The 18332-nt window shown below is 37.4% G+C and overlaps 1 protein-coding gene across 1 annotated transcript in view; it reads left to right on the forward strand.

Annotated features, from left to right (window-relative positions):
• The window catches only part of MBD2 (methyl-CpG binding domain protein 2), a 79507-nt gene that overhangs the window by 32381 nt on the left and 28794 nt on the right, over window positions 1-18332 (forward strand). Inside the window, exon 4 of the mRNA XM_007471664.1 lies at window positions 9663-9800. Within this exon, the coding sequence (XP_007471726.1) occupies window positions 9663-9800 (138 nt within the window). The remainder of the gene's footprint in view (window positions 1-9662; window positions 9801-18332) is intronic.

Consider the following 18332-nt stretch of genomic DNA (forward strand, 5'->3'; position numbering starts at 1 on the left):
AAAAAAAAAAAAAAAAAAAGAAGAAGAAGAAGAGCAAGGCAGCACACTCTTGAATAATCTCATTCCATGCCACTGGGAAAATGAATTGTCTCATTGTCAGACAATGGAAGTTAATGGTGTATTTTGAATACTTTTAGCCAGTAAATCAATTTTTATTAATTGTACCAGAAACATAAGTTAATGAAAAAAATATCAGTCTAACCATTGTAGCACAGGTCGTTTTACATGTTTCGTGCTTCCTTCCAATCTGTGTGGATTCAGGATTTTATAGTTTTGAATAGTTTAGTCTGTGCTTCCTCCAGTCATTCTTTGTAACAATGAGAATCTTACAGGCTCGACTGTGTTTGCTCATACAAACAGTTGTTATATACTTCTTTGTCTACTGATGCCATCTTCATTATAATACCAGCAGAGTTTATTGTTCTTTATTAAAGAACAAAAACATTAAAAACCAAACAAGATATTGTTTAGTGGAAGATACTAATTATAACTAATTAGTGACAGGATAAGTTCTTCATAAACATTTATGTGTTAAGCTTCTTTAGGATTGAATATTGACTATGTTATAGGTTGGATGGCTTCACTTAGGGCCTCAGAATGCTCTAGATGTCATAAATCAGAGGGATCCAAACCGGTGCATCACAGAATTACCAGGAGAGCTTTAAAAAATACACATTTCTGGGCCTCACACTTTTCAGAGATGGCATCCTAAGTGGTTATTTTGCAGCCTGTTGGTCAAGTTTCCACACCTCTAAGTTTTTTGGAAAACCATAAAGATAAAGTGAAATGCCTGAGAAATAATATTAGAGTTATTAAAGGTGAATATGTCTCTTAAAGGTAAGCACATACATGGGGAGAAAATTGAGTGCAAGAAATGACAAGCATGCCCAGTAGGTACAGAAGATCAGTGTGTGTGTGTGTGTGTGTGTTTGGGGCTGGGGGTAGAGGTATATTTAATAGTGAGTCCAAATAATACTGTAATTGTAATAATGATCAGATGAATCTATTGTGATCCTTACCTTTCTAGTCATCCTGATATTCTTTAAGCGGAGATCACAAACTCAGTACCTGTAGGGCTCAGACAGCTTTGCAAATGTGAATTGAAGACTTTTGCAAAAGAACAAAACTTGACACCTCTAGTGGCAGCCATTACTAATCAATAATGGCCTGCTTTGGCCACATCAGTCCAGTATTTCTAGATCTTTGAGTTTTAAAGAGAAGCTAGAATTCTGCATTTTCTTCTCTCTCTTTTTTTTTTTTTAATCTGTATTGGAGTATAATTGCTTTACAATGGTGTGTTAGTTTCTGCTTTATAACAAAGTGAATCAGTTATACATATACATATGTTCCCATATCTCTTCCCTCTTGCGTCTCCCTCCCTCCCACCCTCCCTATCCCACCCCTCTAGGTGGTCACAGAGCACCAAGCTGACCTCCCTGTATTATGCGGCTGCTTCCCACTAGCTATCTGTTTTACGTTTGGTAGTGTATATATGTCCATGCCACTCTCTCACTTTGTCATAGCTTACCCTTCCCCCTCCCCATATCCTCAAGTCCATTCTCTAGTAGGTCTGTGTCTTTATTCCTGTCTTACCCCTAGGTTCTTCATGACATTTTTTTTTCTTAAATTCTATATATATGTGTTAGCATACGGTATTTGTCTTTCTCTTTCTTTTTTTTTTTATTTTTGCAGTACGCGGGCCTCTCACTGTTGTGTCCTCTCCCGCTGCGGAGCACAGGCTCCGGCCATGGCTCATGGGCCCAGCTGCTCCGCGGCATGTGGGATCCTCCCAGACCAGGGCACGAACACGTGTCCCCTGCGTTGGCAGGCGGACTCTCAACCAGTGCGCCACCAGGGAAGCCCTGTCTTTCTCTTTCTGACTTGCTTCACTCTGTATGACAGACTCTAGGTCTATCCACCTCATTACAAATAGCTCAATTTCGTTTCTTTTTATGGCTGAGTAATATTCCATTGTATATATGTACCACATCTTCTTTATCCATTCATCCGATCATGGACACTTAGGTTGTTTCCATCTCCGGGCTACTGTAAATAGAGCTGCAATGAACATTTTGGTACGTGACTCTTTTTGAATTACGGTTTTCTCAGGGTATACGCCCAGTAGTGGGATTGCTGGGTCATACGATAGTTATATTTGTAGTTTTTTAAGGAACCTCCATATTGTTCTCCATAGTGGCTGTACCAATTCACATTCCCACCAGCAGTGAAAGAGGGTTCCCTTTTCTCCACACCCTCTCCAGCATTTATTGTTTCTAGATTTTTTGATGATGGCCATTCTGACTGGTGTGAGATGATATCTCATTGTAGTTTTTTTTTTTTGGTTTTTTTTTTTTGGTTTTTGGTTTGTTTTTTTTGTGGTCCGCGGACCTCTCACTGTTGTGGCCTCTCCTGTTGCGGAGCACAGGCTCTGGATGCGCAGGCTCAGCAGCCATGGCTCACGGCCCTATACACTCCGCGGCACGTGGGATCTTCCTGGACCGGGGCACGAACCCGTGTGTCCCCTGCATCGGCAGGTGGACTCTCAACCACTGCGCCACCAGGGAGGCCCTCATTGTAGCTTTGATTTGCATTTCTCTAATGATGAATGATGTTGAGCATTGTTTCATGTGTTTGTTAGCAGTCTGTACATCTTCTTTGGAGAAATGTCTATTTAGGTGTTCTGCCCATTTTTGGATTGCGTTGTTTGTTTTTTTGTTATTGAGCTGCATGAGCTGCTTGTAAATTTTGGAGATTAATCCTTTGTCAGTTGTTTCATTTGCAAATATTTTCTCCCATTCTGAGGGTTGTCTTTTGGTCTTGTGTATGGTTTCCTTTGCTGTGCAAAAGTGTTGAAGTTTCATTAGGTCCCATTTGTTTATTTTTGTTTTTATTTCCATTTCTCTAGGAGATGGGTCAAAAAGGATCTTCCTGTGATTTATTTCATAGAGTGTTCTACCTATGTTTTCCTCTAAGAGTTTGATAGTTTCTGGCCTTACATTTAGGTCTTTAATCCATTTTGAGCTTCTTTTGTGTATGGTGTTAGGGAGTGATCTAATCTCATACTTTTACATGTACCTGTCCAGTTTTCCCAGCACCACATATTGAAGAGGCTGTCCTTTCTCCACTGTACATTCCTACCTCCTTTATCAAAGATAAGGTGATTATATGTGCGTGGGTTTATCTCTGGGCTTTCTATCCTGTTCCATTGATCTATCTTTCTGTGTTTGTGCCAGTACCATACTGTCTTGATTACTGTACCTTTGTAGTATAGTCTGAAGTCAGGGAGCCTGATTCCTCCAGTTTCGTTTTTTTTTTTTTTTTTTTTTTTTTACGGTACATGGGCCACTCACTGTTGTGGCCTCTACCACTGCAGAGCACAGGCTCCGGACGCATAGGCTCAGCGGCCGTGGCTCACGGGCCTAGCTGCTCCGTGGCATGTGGGATCTTCCTGGACCAGGGCACGAACCCGTGTCCCCTGCATCAGTAGGCGGACTCTCAACCACTGTGCCACCAGGGTAGCCCCAACTCCGTTTTTTGTTCTCAAGATTGCTTTGGCTATTTGGGGTCTTTTGTGTTTCCATGCAAATTGTGAAATTTTTTGTTCTAGTTCTGTGAAAAATGCCAGTGGTAGTTTGATACGGATTGCATTGAATCTGTAGATTGCTTTGGGTGATATAGTCATTTTCACAATGTTGATTCTTCCAATCCAAGAACTTGGTATGTCTCTCCATCTATTTGTATCATCTTTAATTTCTTTCATCAGTGTCTTATAATTTTCTGCATACAGGTCTTTTGTCTCCTTAGGTAGGTTTATTCCTAGATATTTTATTCTTTTTGTTGCAATGGTAAATGGGAGTGTTTTCTTAATTTCACTTTCAGATTTTTCATCTTTCGTGTATAGGAATGCAAGAGATTTCTGTGCATTAATTTTGTATCCTCCTATTTTACCACATTCATTGATTAGCTCTAGTAGTTTTCTGGTAGCATCTTTAGGATTCTCTATGTATAGTATCATGTCATCTGCAAACAGTGACAGCTTTACTTCTCCTTTTCCGATTTGGATTCCTTTTATTTCTTTTTCTTCTCTGATTGCTGTGGCTAAAACTTCCAAAACTATGTTGAATAAGAGTGGTGAGAGTGTGCAACCTTGTCTTAGTCCTGATGTTAGTGGAAATGCTTTCAATTGTTCACCATTGAAGATGATGTTGGCTGTGGGTTTGTCATATATGGCCTTTATTATGTTGAGGAAAGTTTCCTCTGTGCCTACTTTCTGGAGAGTTTTTATCATAAATGGGTGTTGAATTTTGTTGAAAGCTTTCTCTGCATCTATTGAGATGATCATATGGTTTTTCTCCTTCAATTTGTTAATATGGTGTATCATGTTGATTGATTTGCGTATGTTGAAGAATCCTTGCATTCCTGGAATAAACCCCACTTGATCATGGTGTATGATCCTTTTAATGTGCTGTTGGATTCTGTTTGCTAGTGTTTTGTTGAGGATTTTTGCATCTCTGTTCATCAGTGATATTGGCCTGTAGTTTTCTTTCTTTGTGACATCCTTGTCTGGTTTTGGTATCAGGGTGATGGTGGCCTCGTAGAATGAGTTTGGGAGTGTTCCTCCCTCTGCTATATGTTGGAAGAGTTTGAGAAGAATAGGTGTTAGCTCTTCTCTAAATGTTTGAAAAAATTTGCCTGTTAAGCCATCTGGTCCTGGGCTTTTGTTTGCTGGAAGATTTTTAATCAGAGTTTCAATTTCAGTGCTTGTTATTGTCTGTTTATATTTTCTATTTCTTCCTGATTCAGTCTTGGCAGCTTGTGCATTTCTAAGAATTTGTCCATTTCTTCCAGGTTGTCCATTTTATTGGCTAAGAGGTGCTTGTAGTAATCTCTCATGATCCTTTGTATTTCTGCAGTGTCAGTTGTTACTTCTCCTTTTTCATTTCTGATTCTATTGATTTGAGTCTTCTCCCTTTTTTCTTGATGAGTCTGGCTAACGGTTTATCAATTTTGTTTATCTTCTCAAAGAACCAGCTTTTAGTTTTATTGATCTTTGCTATCGTTTCCTTCATTTCTTTTTCATTTATCTCTGATCTGATCTTTATGATTTCTTTCCTTCTGCTAACTTTAGGTTTTTTTTTTTCTTCTTTCTCTAATTGCTTTAGGTGCAAGGTTAGGTTTTTATTCGAGATGTTTTGTGTTTCTTAAGGTAGGATTGTATTGCTATAAACTTCCCTCTTAGAACTGCTTTTGCTGCATCCGATAGGTTTTGGGTCGTCATGTCTCCATTGTCATTTGTTTCTAGGTATATTTTGATTTCCTCTTTGATTTCTTCAGTGATCACTTCGTTATTAAGTAGTGTATTGTTTAGCCTCCATGTGTTTGTATTTTTTACAGATCTTTTCCTGTGATTGATATCTAGTCTCATAGTGTTGTGGTCAGAAAAGATACTTGGTAAGATTTCAATTTTCTTAAATTTACCAAGGCTTGATTTGTGACCCAAGATATGATCTATCTTGGAGAATGTTCCATGAGCACTTGAGAAAAATGTGTATTCTGTTGTTTTTGGATGGAATGTCCTATAAATATCAATTAAGTCCATCTTGTTTAATGTATCATTTAAAGCTTATGTTTCCTTATTTATTTTCATTTTGGATGATCTGTCCATTGGTGGAAATGGGGTGTTAAAATTCCCTACTGTGAATGTGTTACTGTTGATTTCCCCTTTTATGGCTGTTAGTGTTTGCCTTATGCATTGAGATGCTCCTTTGGTGCATAAATATTTACAATTGTTAAATCTTCTTCTTGGATCAATCCTAGATTGATCTTCTTTGTCTCTTCTAATAGTCTTTATTTTAAAGTCTATTTTGTCTGATACGAGAATTGCTACTCCAGCTTTCTTTTGGTTTTCATTTGCATGGAATATCTTTTTCCATCCCCTCACTTTCAGTCTGTATGTGTCTCTAGGTCTGAAGTGGGTCTCTTGTAGACAGCATATACATGGGTCTTGTTTTTGTATCCATTCAGCCAATCTGTGTCTTTTTGTGGAGCATTTAATCCATTTACATTTAAGGTAATTATCGATATGTATGTTCCTGTTTTCTGAATTGTTTTGGGTTTATTATTGTAGGTCTTTTCCTTCTCTTGTGTTTCCTGCCTAGAGAAGTTCCTTTAACATTTGTTGTAAAGCTGGTTTGGTGTTGCTGAATTCTCTTAGCTTTTGCTTGTCTGTAAAGGCTTTAATTTCTCCATAAAATCTGAATGAGATCCTTGCTGGTTAGAATAATCTTGGTTGTAGGTTTCTCTCCTTCATCACTTGAAATATGTCCTGCCACTCCCTTCTGGCTTGCAGAGTTTCTGCTGAAAGATCAGCTGTTATCCTTATGGGGATTCCCTTGTGTGTTATTTGTTGTTTTTCCCTTGCTGCTTTTAATGTTTTCTTTGTATTTAATTTTTGACAGTTTGATTAATATGTGTCTTGGTGTGTTTCTCCTTGGATTTATCCTGTGTGGGATTCTCTGTGCTTCCTGGACTTGATTAACTATTTCCTTTCCCATATTAGGGAAGTTTTCAACTATAATCTCTTCAAATATTTTCTCAGTCCCTTTCTTTTTCTCTTCTTCTTCTGGAACCCCTATAATTCGAATGTTGGTACGTTTAATGTTGTCCCAGAGGTTTCTGAGACTGTCCTCAGTTCTTTTCATTCTTTTTTCTTTGCTCTGCTCTGCAGTAGTTATTTCCACTACTTTATCTTCCAGGTCACTTATCCGTTCTTGTGCCTCAGTTATTCTGCTATTGATCCCTTCTAGAGTGTTTTTAATTTCATTTATTGTGTTGTTCATTGTTGCTTTTTTCCTCTTTAGTTTTTCTAGGTCCTTGTTAAACGTTTCTTGTATTTTCTCCTTTCTATTTCCAAGATTTTGGATCATCTTTACTATCATTATTCTGAATTCTTTTTCAGGTATATTGCCAATTTCCTCTTCATTTGTTAGTCTGGTGGGTTTTTGCCTTGCTCTTTCATTTGCTGTGTGTTTTTCTGTCTTCTCGTTTTGCTTATGTTACTGTGTTTGGGGTCTCCTTTTTGCAGGCTGCAGGCTCGTAGTTCCCGTTGTTTTTGGTGTCTGTCCCCAGTAGCTAAAGTTGGTTCCGTGGGTTGTGTAGGCTTTATGGTGTAGGGGACTAGTGCCTGTGTTCTGGTGGATGAGGCTGGATGTTGTCTTTCTTGTGGGCATGTCCACGTCTTGTGGTGTGTTTTTGGGTGTCTGTGGACTTATTATGATTTTAGGCAGCCTCTGTGCTAATGGGTGGGGTTGTGTTCCTGTCTTGCTAGTTGTTTGGCATAGGGTGTCCAGCACTGTAGCTTGCTGGTCGTTGAGTGAAGCTGGGTGTTGGTGTTGAGATGGAGATCTCTGGGAGATTTTTGCCGTTTGATATTACGTGGAGCTAGGAGGTCTGTTGTGGACCAGTGTTCTGAAGTTGTCTCTCCCACCTCAGAGGCACAGCATTGACTCCTGGGTGCAGCACCAAGAGACTTTCATCCACACGGCTCAGAATAAAAGGGAGAAAAAGTAGAAAGAAAGAGGATAAAAGAAAATAAAAGTAAGGTAAAATAAAATAAAGTTCTTAAAATAAAAAAATTATTAAGAAAAAAAAATTTTTTAAAGAAAAACAAATACGTACGGGTAGGACCCTAGGACAAATGGTGAAAGCAGAGCTATAGAGACAAAATCTCAAACAGAAGCATACACATACACACTCACAAAAAGAGGAAAATGGGAAAAAATAATAAATCTTGCTCTCAATGTCCACCTCCTCAATTTGGGATGATTCGTTGTCTATTCATGTATTCCACAGATGCAGGTACATCAAGTTGATTGTGGAGCTTTAATCCGCTGCTTCTGAGGCTGCTGGGAGAGATTTCCCTTTCTCTTCTTTGTTCGCACAGCTCCCGGGGCTCAGCTTTGGATTTGGCCCCGCCTCTGCGTGTAGGTCGCCTGAGGGCGTCTGTTCTTCGCTCAGACAGGACAGGGTTAAAGGAGCCGCTGATTCGGGGGCTCTGGCTCACTCAGGCCGCGGGGAGGGAGGGGTATTGATGCGGGCCGAGTCTGCGGCGGCAGAGGCCAGCATGATGTTGCACCAGCCTGAGGCGCGCCGTGCGCTCTCCTGGGGAAGTTGTCGCTGGGTCCTGAGACCCTGGCAGTGGCGGGATGCACAGGCTCCCCGGAAGGGGGTGTGGATAGTGACCTGTGCTCCCACCCAGGCTTGTTGGTGGCAGCAGGAGCACCCTTAGCGTCTCATGCCTGTCTCGGGGGGCTGCGCTGTTAGCCGCCGCTCGCACCCGTCTCTGGAGCTCCTTTAAGCAGCCCAGAATTCTGCATTTTATGTGAATTTTATTTGTAGATGTTGGCTTAATTTACTAAAGAAACTAAGAACTGAACAAAACACATCTATGGGTTAGACCTGGTCTCCCCGCCACCAACTCTCAGTCTTTGTTTTAGAGCAGTAGTTGTCCAAGTGTGGTGGTCCCTGGATCAGCATCACCATCACCTGGACCTTAATAGAAATGCGGTTTCCCAGGTCCTACCTCAGACCTCCTGAATCAGAATTTCTGGGAGTGTGGCCCAATAATCTGTGCTTTAATCAGCACTCTGGGTGACTCTGATGCATGCTTAAGGTTGAGAACTGCTGTTCTGGAGTCTCAAAGTTGATATAATTTTTATTTGGAGATAGTTATAAAGATAAAAGTTCATTGAATATCCTGTAGATGATTTATCGAGTATACTCTTCTATCCTAAAATTATCTGATGTGTATTGCTTTCAGGTGTATTTGAGCCTTTATGGTTTTTGCCAGACTCAGAATACACAGTGATTAAATCACATTTTGTTCTTTTTCTTCCTCTTTTTCCACACCTCTGCCCCCACCTGGTGTTATAGTATTTCAAATGAGCTTAATAGCAATTCTGTGCCACATTTACTTTTCATTAGAACATAACTTAATTTTTTTACTGGTTGATTAAAAATATATAAGTATGTTGCTTGCCCTTCTGAAACTTCAATTTTAAGTTTTTTTAAAAAGCATTAAATGTGCTATAAAATATTAAAGATAAAGAATATTTCCTTATTTTATTACATTTTTCTAAATTGAGCTCTGTTTGTGGAATTACAACTTTCATTTCTAATTATCTGTTTTTCTAATATAAAAGGGAAGGTTAACGTTTGTGGTTTTATGTAAGCTTGGCCCCCTGACAGCTCATGAAGTTATTTTAATGGCCAAGTGCGCTATTAGTTTCCTCCATTCTCAGAATGTAGAAATGACTGCTTTCCGATTATTGTCCTGAAAACCCTCCTTCCTTTTGTGTAACCTAACCTTAAACATATTTGTTCACCTAAAAGTTCCTAGTATCTTGCTAATCAAATTAATTATGAATTTTAACATAGAGAATTTTCTTACATTTAAAAGAATACAGAAAGCTTTTTATTATGAGAAAACTTTGCATAAGTCTTACATAATAAAGTGATTAAAGTGTACTTCAGAGTATTTAAAATGCTGAGATTGAGAAGTTTGGAATTATCCAAGTTAAAGTAATACATATTGAATTAATAAAAATTCATCTAATTGTATTTATATATAATATTTATTAATTAAAACACACTTATATCCACAGGGTAAGCCAGACTTGAATACAACATTGCCAATTAGACAAACAGCATCAATTTTCAAACAACCGGTAACCAAAGTCACAAATCATCCTAGTAATAAAGTGAAATCAGATCCACAACGAATGAATGAACAGCCACGTCAGGTAAGGATCTAATTGGTTCTCCAATCTTATTTTTCAGAAAATTCTGGTATCTTTACCAGATATAGTTCAAGTAAACTGGTTAAAATGGAATATATTTGGAAAGAAAATTGTTTTATATCCTAGGTTATTACATGAATGCTGGAGAATGACTCTGATAAGACAACATTTAGGTAAAATGTTTTAAGAAAACAATTAAGTTAATTAAAAAATCTAAAATTAATTTTATGGACTCCACTTTTATGCTTTTGTGTGGTAATGTACATCAGACTTGGTTCTGCTCTTCTTAGTTTTTTAAAGTTTATCTTTCCAGGGATAATATTTCCTAAGGGGATGAAGCATGCAGTTTGTGTTGCTTAGTTTAAAAATATTTTCTATTATTTGGAAACTACTTTTTGTTCTGATTTCTTATTACAAGAAAGCAGTCCCTCCCCTTTGGAAAAACAGAAGTAAATAAACTTTGTCAATATGGTATATTGTCCTGTGACTTCCATTTTTGTATAAATTGCATTTATTTTTCTCTTCCTTTATTGTTTCAAGCTGTATTCCACCAGAATCTTTTCTTAGGAAAAAAAGTATTATCTGAAAGGCCTCCCTGCTGCTTAATAATGCCGCTTAGCCAGGGGAGGGAGACTTGACAAAACACTTAAACTTTCCAAGTAGTCTTGCTCACTCACTCCCTAATTGCGGTCAAAAAGTTTAGGTACTTTGTGAAATTTTAGTAGCAATTGGGGTGAGGGAGTGGAGGGAGAAACATCGGTGCATTTTTTCTCTCCTTTCTCTGCCTCCTCCCACTTAAGGATTAGAAACACTGATTTACCTACGACCAGTATCTTTTGCTCTCGTATTCCCCTTTTAGATGTCTCACTCCACCTTTTCATTTGAATTTTGTTTTTCACTAGTCCCTCAAGTGTCTCATCTCCAGACTTCAAAAAGGATTGGGCCAAAACTTTCAGACAGTTGCTCTAGAAGAAACTACATAAAGAAATTCAGTTCCCACATCCTCTGTAGTGTTTTTTCCTCTTCAGGTGAGCCAGGAAAACAGAAGATATTTGGAGCCACATTGGATCAGCATCTTGCTATAGATGTCTCAAGATTTGAAGTTCTAAACTTGCTTTACTGTTGGTCCCCAAGAGATTCAACAGGGGCCATGTAAGTGTATCACATCCAATATAAAAGATGCGTACCTGCATGTGCCTTTAGGCTCTTGTCACCACTTAGGTTTTCTTTGGGCCATTCAGCTTTCTGTGCCAGGCTTTTCCCTTCTATTTTACTACTGCACCCAGTGATAGCCACCAAACCACCGGCAGTTTTAGTATATTCATTCCAACAGGGAAGGAATTCTGCCATTCTGAACTTTGCCCACCTTGACAAAGCCATTCCCTGATTGTGTTCTTTCTTAGATACTGTCTAAAATCTTGAACATCTTGTCCTTTGGCTTTTTGGTGATTTTAAAATTGTTTCCTTGTAAAGATTTTTATTAATTGAAAAATTTGAAAGTATGTAATTGGGTAAGACAGTTTGCTTCAAAAAGCCCAAAAGTTAAAGAAAGTGGAATAACTAATAATATTAGTTCCATATTGAAAATTTGAGTTGTCTCATTGAGAACAGATAGTATTTAGTAAATTTTATCCTCATCTTTTCCTTGTCAAATCATTCTCAATATAGTCTGTGAACAAATATTTTGGTTAAAGACAAACTGAGTAGAAAATTATGGTCATTTTAACAGGAATTTAATTGTTTTCTGCACTTAAGTTGAGTCACAGATTTTAAAAACAGTAGTAATTATATTTACTGGGTGTTTATCTGGTTGTAGAGATGTTGGCAACCTAGATTTTTAAAGCTGAAGTAACCAGATTAGTTGCTTCTTATTCTTTGATATGTTGAGTAGTTTTAAGTTTTCCTTCTTTAATTAACGTTTATGAGATTGTTCTCAAGTGAAAAGAATATGTCAAGAAAGCTAAATCATCTCCTGCCCCCACCAAAAAAACTCCACTTATGTCATTTTAACCCATATCTTTTGAGGGTTTTTATCTTCCTTCTAGCTTTCAGAGACAGGAAGTGTTAAAATTATTTTGGAGGTTACTTCTCCAAATGTTTGCACTGTTTTTCACATTATCCTCTTGTCACCTGACAATTTTTGCTGGACGTTTTTGATTACACTAAGACATTAGTTGTCTCTCCACCTTCTTTATCCTGATCGTAAGAATTAAGATAATATTTGACTACTGTCTCACTAACAGGATTTCAAAATATAGGACTGTGCATTGAGTAAATGCAGGAAAATAGTAAAGAGACAACTTTGGTATTAATGTTTTTTGAAATCATGATCTGTCATCCTGACTATTCCAGTTTAGATTGAGGTTTTTAAGTAAAGGAAAGATGTTGATTTAATTATATTTTGACATACATATGGCAGATGACTGCTAGTGAGCTATTATTGTTGAGGAGATAGTTGGCATAAAAGACATAGGCAAAAATGATTCTTCCAATTTTGCTACCTTTTGCATAGCTTCATTGAACTAGATTAGTAATATAAATTGCCAAATACTTCATTTGGAGAAGTTATTCTGATCATAGCGTAAGTAAATTAGACAATGAGGTTTCTATTTTTTTGAGGTTCCTGCAGATATGTTTTTATCTTAACTGTATCACATTGTTTTAATAAGATATTCAAGCTAGTGGTATTGTAATTCCTTTCGGAGTGTTGAATTTTGAGACCTAGAACTAGGATTTGATTTTTAGATCTTTTACCTTGAATCGGTTTGAAGTGATTAGTTTAGATGTGAAGCAATCATAGAAATTCATAATTCTGTTTTTATTATAACAAACATCATATGCCTAGTTCTGTCTAATATGGCAGTCTAATTTGAGTTCAATAAAATATATAAATTATGAAATTCTAATGTACTGAATCCTTGAAAATGCCTTAGTTTTAAAAGGGCAAATTAGGGTATGTAAACAAAAGTGCATTAAACAGAATTCAGCAGTGATTTCTGCCTACAATTAAAATTTTAAGGTAGAGATGGCATTTGTAAAATCTGGTTATGATAGGGTAAGTAGCCAGCCAGTTTTATATATACTATTGGCATATTTAACATGAACTTGTCTTGTCATTAGATTAAAAAGAAATCTTGACTGGGGTGGAGGGAATTCTACCAGTTATAAGACTCTTAGCCCAAACAGTAAGATCTTTGAACTATCCTTATTTGGATATGTAAAACATGCCCCAAATTCTTTTTAATCTAATTGAATAGTGATTTTGCTGTTAAGGGTGTCTTTCCTAGCTTCCTTCTTTCAATATATGAAGAACTCACATATCTGTTTCTTTCTTATTTCTTTAATGCTGTCATCTTTGACACTTTACGTTCTCTTGCTTTTTCTTTTTTTATCCTCAAATCAAAGAAACTTCATCTTTTGAGCTATTACTTTTTCCTTTTAATTAAAGCCTATAGGCTTTAGGTGTTTCTGATAGTCTTTGAATATTAATTACATTTCTTACAGAATATTCTTCTTTTTACCCAAAAGTAAACATTTAAATCACCGAAGAAGTGGATTTAAATCTTCTATTTGATCCTAGATTTTTTTTCCTTTTATTTTGTTAGCTAATTCTTTGTTCGAAGGATATGAAACTTGCCTTTACTCCCTTCCAGAAATGTCTTTTTTTTAAATGATTTTTTCCAGCTTTATTGAGACGTAATTGACATATAACATCATGTAAATTTAAGGTGTACAGTGTGACAATTTGATACACGTATACATTGCAAAATGATTACCAGAAAAAAGTTAGTTAATACATCTATTACCTTACATAATTACCATTTTTTTGTTGTGGTGGTGATTGTGAGAACATTTAAGATCTCTCTTAACAACTTTGAGGTGTATAATACAGTATTGTTAACTGGAGTCACCATGCTGTACATTAGATCCCCAGAACTTATTCATCTTACAACTGGAAGTTCGTACGTTTTGATCAACATCTCCCCATTTTCCCCACCTTCAGCCCCTGGCAATCACCATTCTACTCTGTGTTTCTATGAGTTTGGTTTTTTGAGATTCCACATATAAGCAAGATCACACAGTGTTTGCTTTCTCTGTTTGACTTATTTCACTTAGCATAATGACCTCAAGTTTCATCTATGTTATCACAAATGGCAGGATTTCTTTCTTTTTTATGGATGATAATATTCCATGGTGTGTGTATATACATATATATATACATACATATATATATATATATATGTATGTATATATATATACACACACACATTATCCATTCATCCATCGATGGACACTTAGTTTGTTTCTATAACTTGGTTATTGTGAATAAAGTTGCAGTGAATATGGGGGTGCAGATATCTCTTTGAGATGTTGATTTCATTTCCTTTGGATATATAGCCAGAAGTGGGATTGCTGGATCATATGGTAGTTCTATTTCTAATTTCTTGAACCTTCAAATGTTTTCCATCATGGCTGTATCGATTTACATTCTTACCAATAGTGAATGAGGGTTCCCTTTTCTCTACATCCTTGCCAGCACTTAAATCTCATCTTTTTGATAATAACCGAGAGTGACTATTTTTACATGTTAGAAGAAACTTTCTAGGTGAAAGGTTAATTTTAAAAATGTGCACTTTAAAGACACTGTGTGAAAAGTTTATAAAATATTTTAGTATTCAGTTATTATAACCCTGAAAATTGCTGTTCATTCCAGGCATTTTAACATTTACTCCTTCCTAACCCCTGACTGTTAACTTCTAGTTTAGTCTTTAGTATAATGCTTTTATGATTAAGAAATAGATAAGCTAAAGCACAGAGTTCCATGGAGGATATTATATTCCTTGTCTCTAGACAGATACATTGGCTGCCTGGGCAGAAGAAATAGATGATATGTTGTCTAGTATTATTTAAAAGCATTATTCTGGGTGATGTTGGCAAGATGCCATGTATATATACATACTTTTAAAACATTTCACCTAACATTGTATTATACACATTTAATCCATGTTTTATATAATTTGCATGCTATAATTTTATAATTAACTGTATATTATTCCAAAAACTGTGCATTGTACTGGCATACAATTTACTTTATCATTTCCATATTATTTCCAATTTTTCACTATTATAGGTAGTACTCAAGTGAGTATCCTTATGTATGTAAGTTCCTTACTATATTTTTCAATATTTCCTTGGGCTAGATTCCCAGAAACATAATTAGTATGAATATTTATGATTTTTTATACATACTGGCAAGTTGATTTCCAAAGACTTGTACCAAATTAAAAGTCTATTGACAAATTATGTGCAGTTCAGTTTCAGCTCACCTTCTATGGTATTATTATCAATATTTTTTCTTCTTGGTAGTTCATTATATAAAAACTATTTCATTTTAAATTTGCACTTATTTGAATATTTGTGAAGTTGAACAGACTGAAGCATTTGTGTTTAAATTTGCAAATGAGAAATGATTAAAGGATCTGAACAAGGAAGTAGCTTTTTTATTACCCCTCTGAACTGAACTTGACCATATCATGTGACCCAAAGGTAATACCAATATCTGTGCTTCCCAGATACATTCCCTCTTACCTTCTCAGACAGCTCACTCAATGGATTATGTCAGCTACCTTTCATCTTCAACTCCTTCTAAACTGGCTTCTTCCCCAAAGCATTTAAATATATTCCAATCTTCCCTATCTTAAAAATTCATTTTTTTTACTCTGTCTCTCCTTTAGAATTCATTTTCTTTCTTTCCCCTTTACAGTCAAACTTCTTGGAGTTGTGTGTATTTACTATCTACTTTACCTCTTAGTTTTTATATCTCTGAAATACTGCTTTTGTTCTCACTCTGCCACTGAACTGTTCTCATCAAGATTATTGATGATCCTAATTAAATTGGTTGAGCAAACTTCAGTCCTTACATTACTTGACCTGTTTTAGTATTAGGCACTCTTGACTACACCTGCCTTCTGAAATATTGTCTTTTATTCTGTGACACTGTACTCTCTTGATTTTCCTCCTCCTTTGTTTTTTCTCAGTCCCCATCCTGTGTTCTTTCTGTGTCTATCTTTCAAAATGGTGGGGTTTCCTAGGGAATACTGTGCATTCTTCTCTGTATGTAAACCCTCCATGGATGATTTCACTCATTGTCATGGCTTCAGTTATCATCTATATGTTAATGATTTCCAAATTTACATCTTTATCCTGAGCTTCAGTTGTTTGTATCACTCAATCTACTAACATTGTTTGCTTAGATGTCTCACCAGTATCTCTAATTCATCTTCCCAAACTTCATCATCATCCTTTCAAACCAGCTCTTTCTTCTATATGCTTTATCTCACTGTACGTACCACTGCCCATTTGGCCGCCTAAGCCAGAAACGTGAGCATCATCCTTGACTCTTCCCATCTCTTACCCCCAAATCTAATTAGCCAGCAAGTCCTGTTGACTCTACCTCCTAAATATTCACTTGCTCCGCCTCTCTACCAAGGAACTATCATTTCATCTCTCTGCTTCTTGTCTTATTTTCTTCAGTTCTTTCTTCATATTGCATCCTGAAGATGTTTGACATAATGATCTAATAGTGTTATTCTGCTGAAAACGTTTTGATGATTCCTGTTAGTTTTTAGGTCAAAAAAAAACCAAACATGACTTTTAAAGTCAAAACACCTAACATAACTTACAAAGTCCTTCATGATTTGGCTTTTTTGTATCTCTCTGGCCTCACATTCTTCCCTTGTTCTACAACTGAATCATGTGAAACTGCAGATTTTTGAATGTGCTATTCATCTCCCCCTCTGCACCCTGCCCTTGCATTCCCTGATCATATTTCATGCTGCTTTCTTTCCCACTTTAATTAGCTATTTCCTGCTCATCCCTCAAGTCTGAACTTAGATATCACTTCATCTGTTCAAGAAACCTGATTCATGAAGTCTAGGTTTAGAGACCCTCCTTAGTGCTTCTCCTTTCTCCTTTTCTGATCATAACTGTATTAGCTGTTCATTGCTTTATCCATAGTGTCTCCATTACGTCAGTGTTTAACACATATTTGTCGAATTAATGAATTTATTTTTAATTCAAAAATCATGAATTGAGCCCTCAGCTTGTGCCAGGCACTTTCCTAAGTTGTGGGAATACTACAGTGAGCAAAACCAAGTCCCTGCTCTCATGGAACTTACTTTCTAGAGTGATAGGGAGAGAGACAAACAGATAAATACATATATAATGTGTCATGGCATGGTAAATGCAATGAAAACAAAAAGCAGAGGAGTGAGGGAATATATGGTCTTTGAAAGAAGAGAAGTATGGGGAGGACATTCTAGACAGAGGTTTAAATTTATTTATTTTTTAATTTTATTTTTGGCTGCGTTGGGTCTTTGTTGCTGCACACAGGCTTCTCTAGTTGCGGCGAGCGGGGGCTACTTGGTTGTGGTGCGCGGGCTTCTCATTGTGGTAGCTTCTCGTTGCGGAGCATGGGCTCTAGGAGCGCAGGTTTCAGTAGTTGTGGCACGTGGGCTCTAGAGTGCAGGCTCAGTAGTTGTGGTGCACGGGCTTAGCTGCTCCATGGCATGTGGCATCTTCCTGAACCAGGGCTTGAACCCATGTCCCCTGCATTGGCAGGCGGATTCTTTTTTTTAATAAATTTATTTATTTTATTTATTTATTTTTGGCTGTGTTGGGTCTTCGTTGCTGCGCGCGGGCTTTCTCTAGTTGTGGCGAGCGGTGGCTGCTCTTCGTTGTGGTGCACGGGCTTCTCATTGTGGTGGCTCCTCTTGTTGCGGAGCATGGGATCTAGGCGCACAGCCTTCAGTAGTTGCAGTATGTGAGCTCAGTAGTTGTGGCTCGAGGGCTCTAGAGCACAAGCTCAGTAGTTGTGGCTTAGTTGCTCCGTGGCATGTGGGATCTTCCCAGACCAGGGCTCGAACCCGTGTTCCCTGCAGATCTTCCCAGACCAGGGCTCGAACCCGTGTTCCCTGCATTGGCAAGCGGATTCTTAACCACTGCGGCACCGGGGAAGTCCCTAGATAGAGATTTTAATCTGGCTCTTGTATGTAATACGATAACTGACTTAAGGCCAGGAGACCGTTGAAGAAAGTATAGGAAGCTAGGGCATAGATGATAAGATTGGTTTCATGCTGGTCATAAAATAGTTGACAAAATTTATCTATGAATCAGCTGTGCCTATGAGGAGAGTTTTAAAATTTAACGTAACAGGGAAAACAATGTCGTTGACTGGAATGTGGAAATGTTTTTAAAATAATAAAATATGAATATAAGTATTAGAAAATGTATACTCTTAAAGCAGTTGTGGGAAGTAAAATAACCAGGTAAAGGATGATGGGTTGGAGCCCTATAGAGAAAACCGGTTTGGTGACTTGTCAGTTTTATGGGGGTAAGAGTTGCTGCTGAAAGATTATATGTGAATTTTTTTTTTTTTTTTTTTTTGGGGTACGCGGGCCCCTCCCTGCTGTGGCCTCTCCCGTTGCGGAGCAGAGGCTCCGGACGCGCAGGCTCAGCGGCCATGGCTCATGGGCC

This window comes from Lipotes vexillifer, unplaced genomic scaffold (assembly GCF_000442215.2).
Source record: "Lipotes vexillifer unplaced genomic scaffold, Lipotes_vexillifer_v1.1 scaffold195, whole genome shotgun sequence".
Taxonomy (NCBI): Eukaryota; Metazoa; Chordata; class Mammalia; order Artiodactyla; family Lipotidae; genus Lipotes; species Lipotes vexillifer.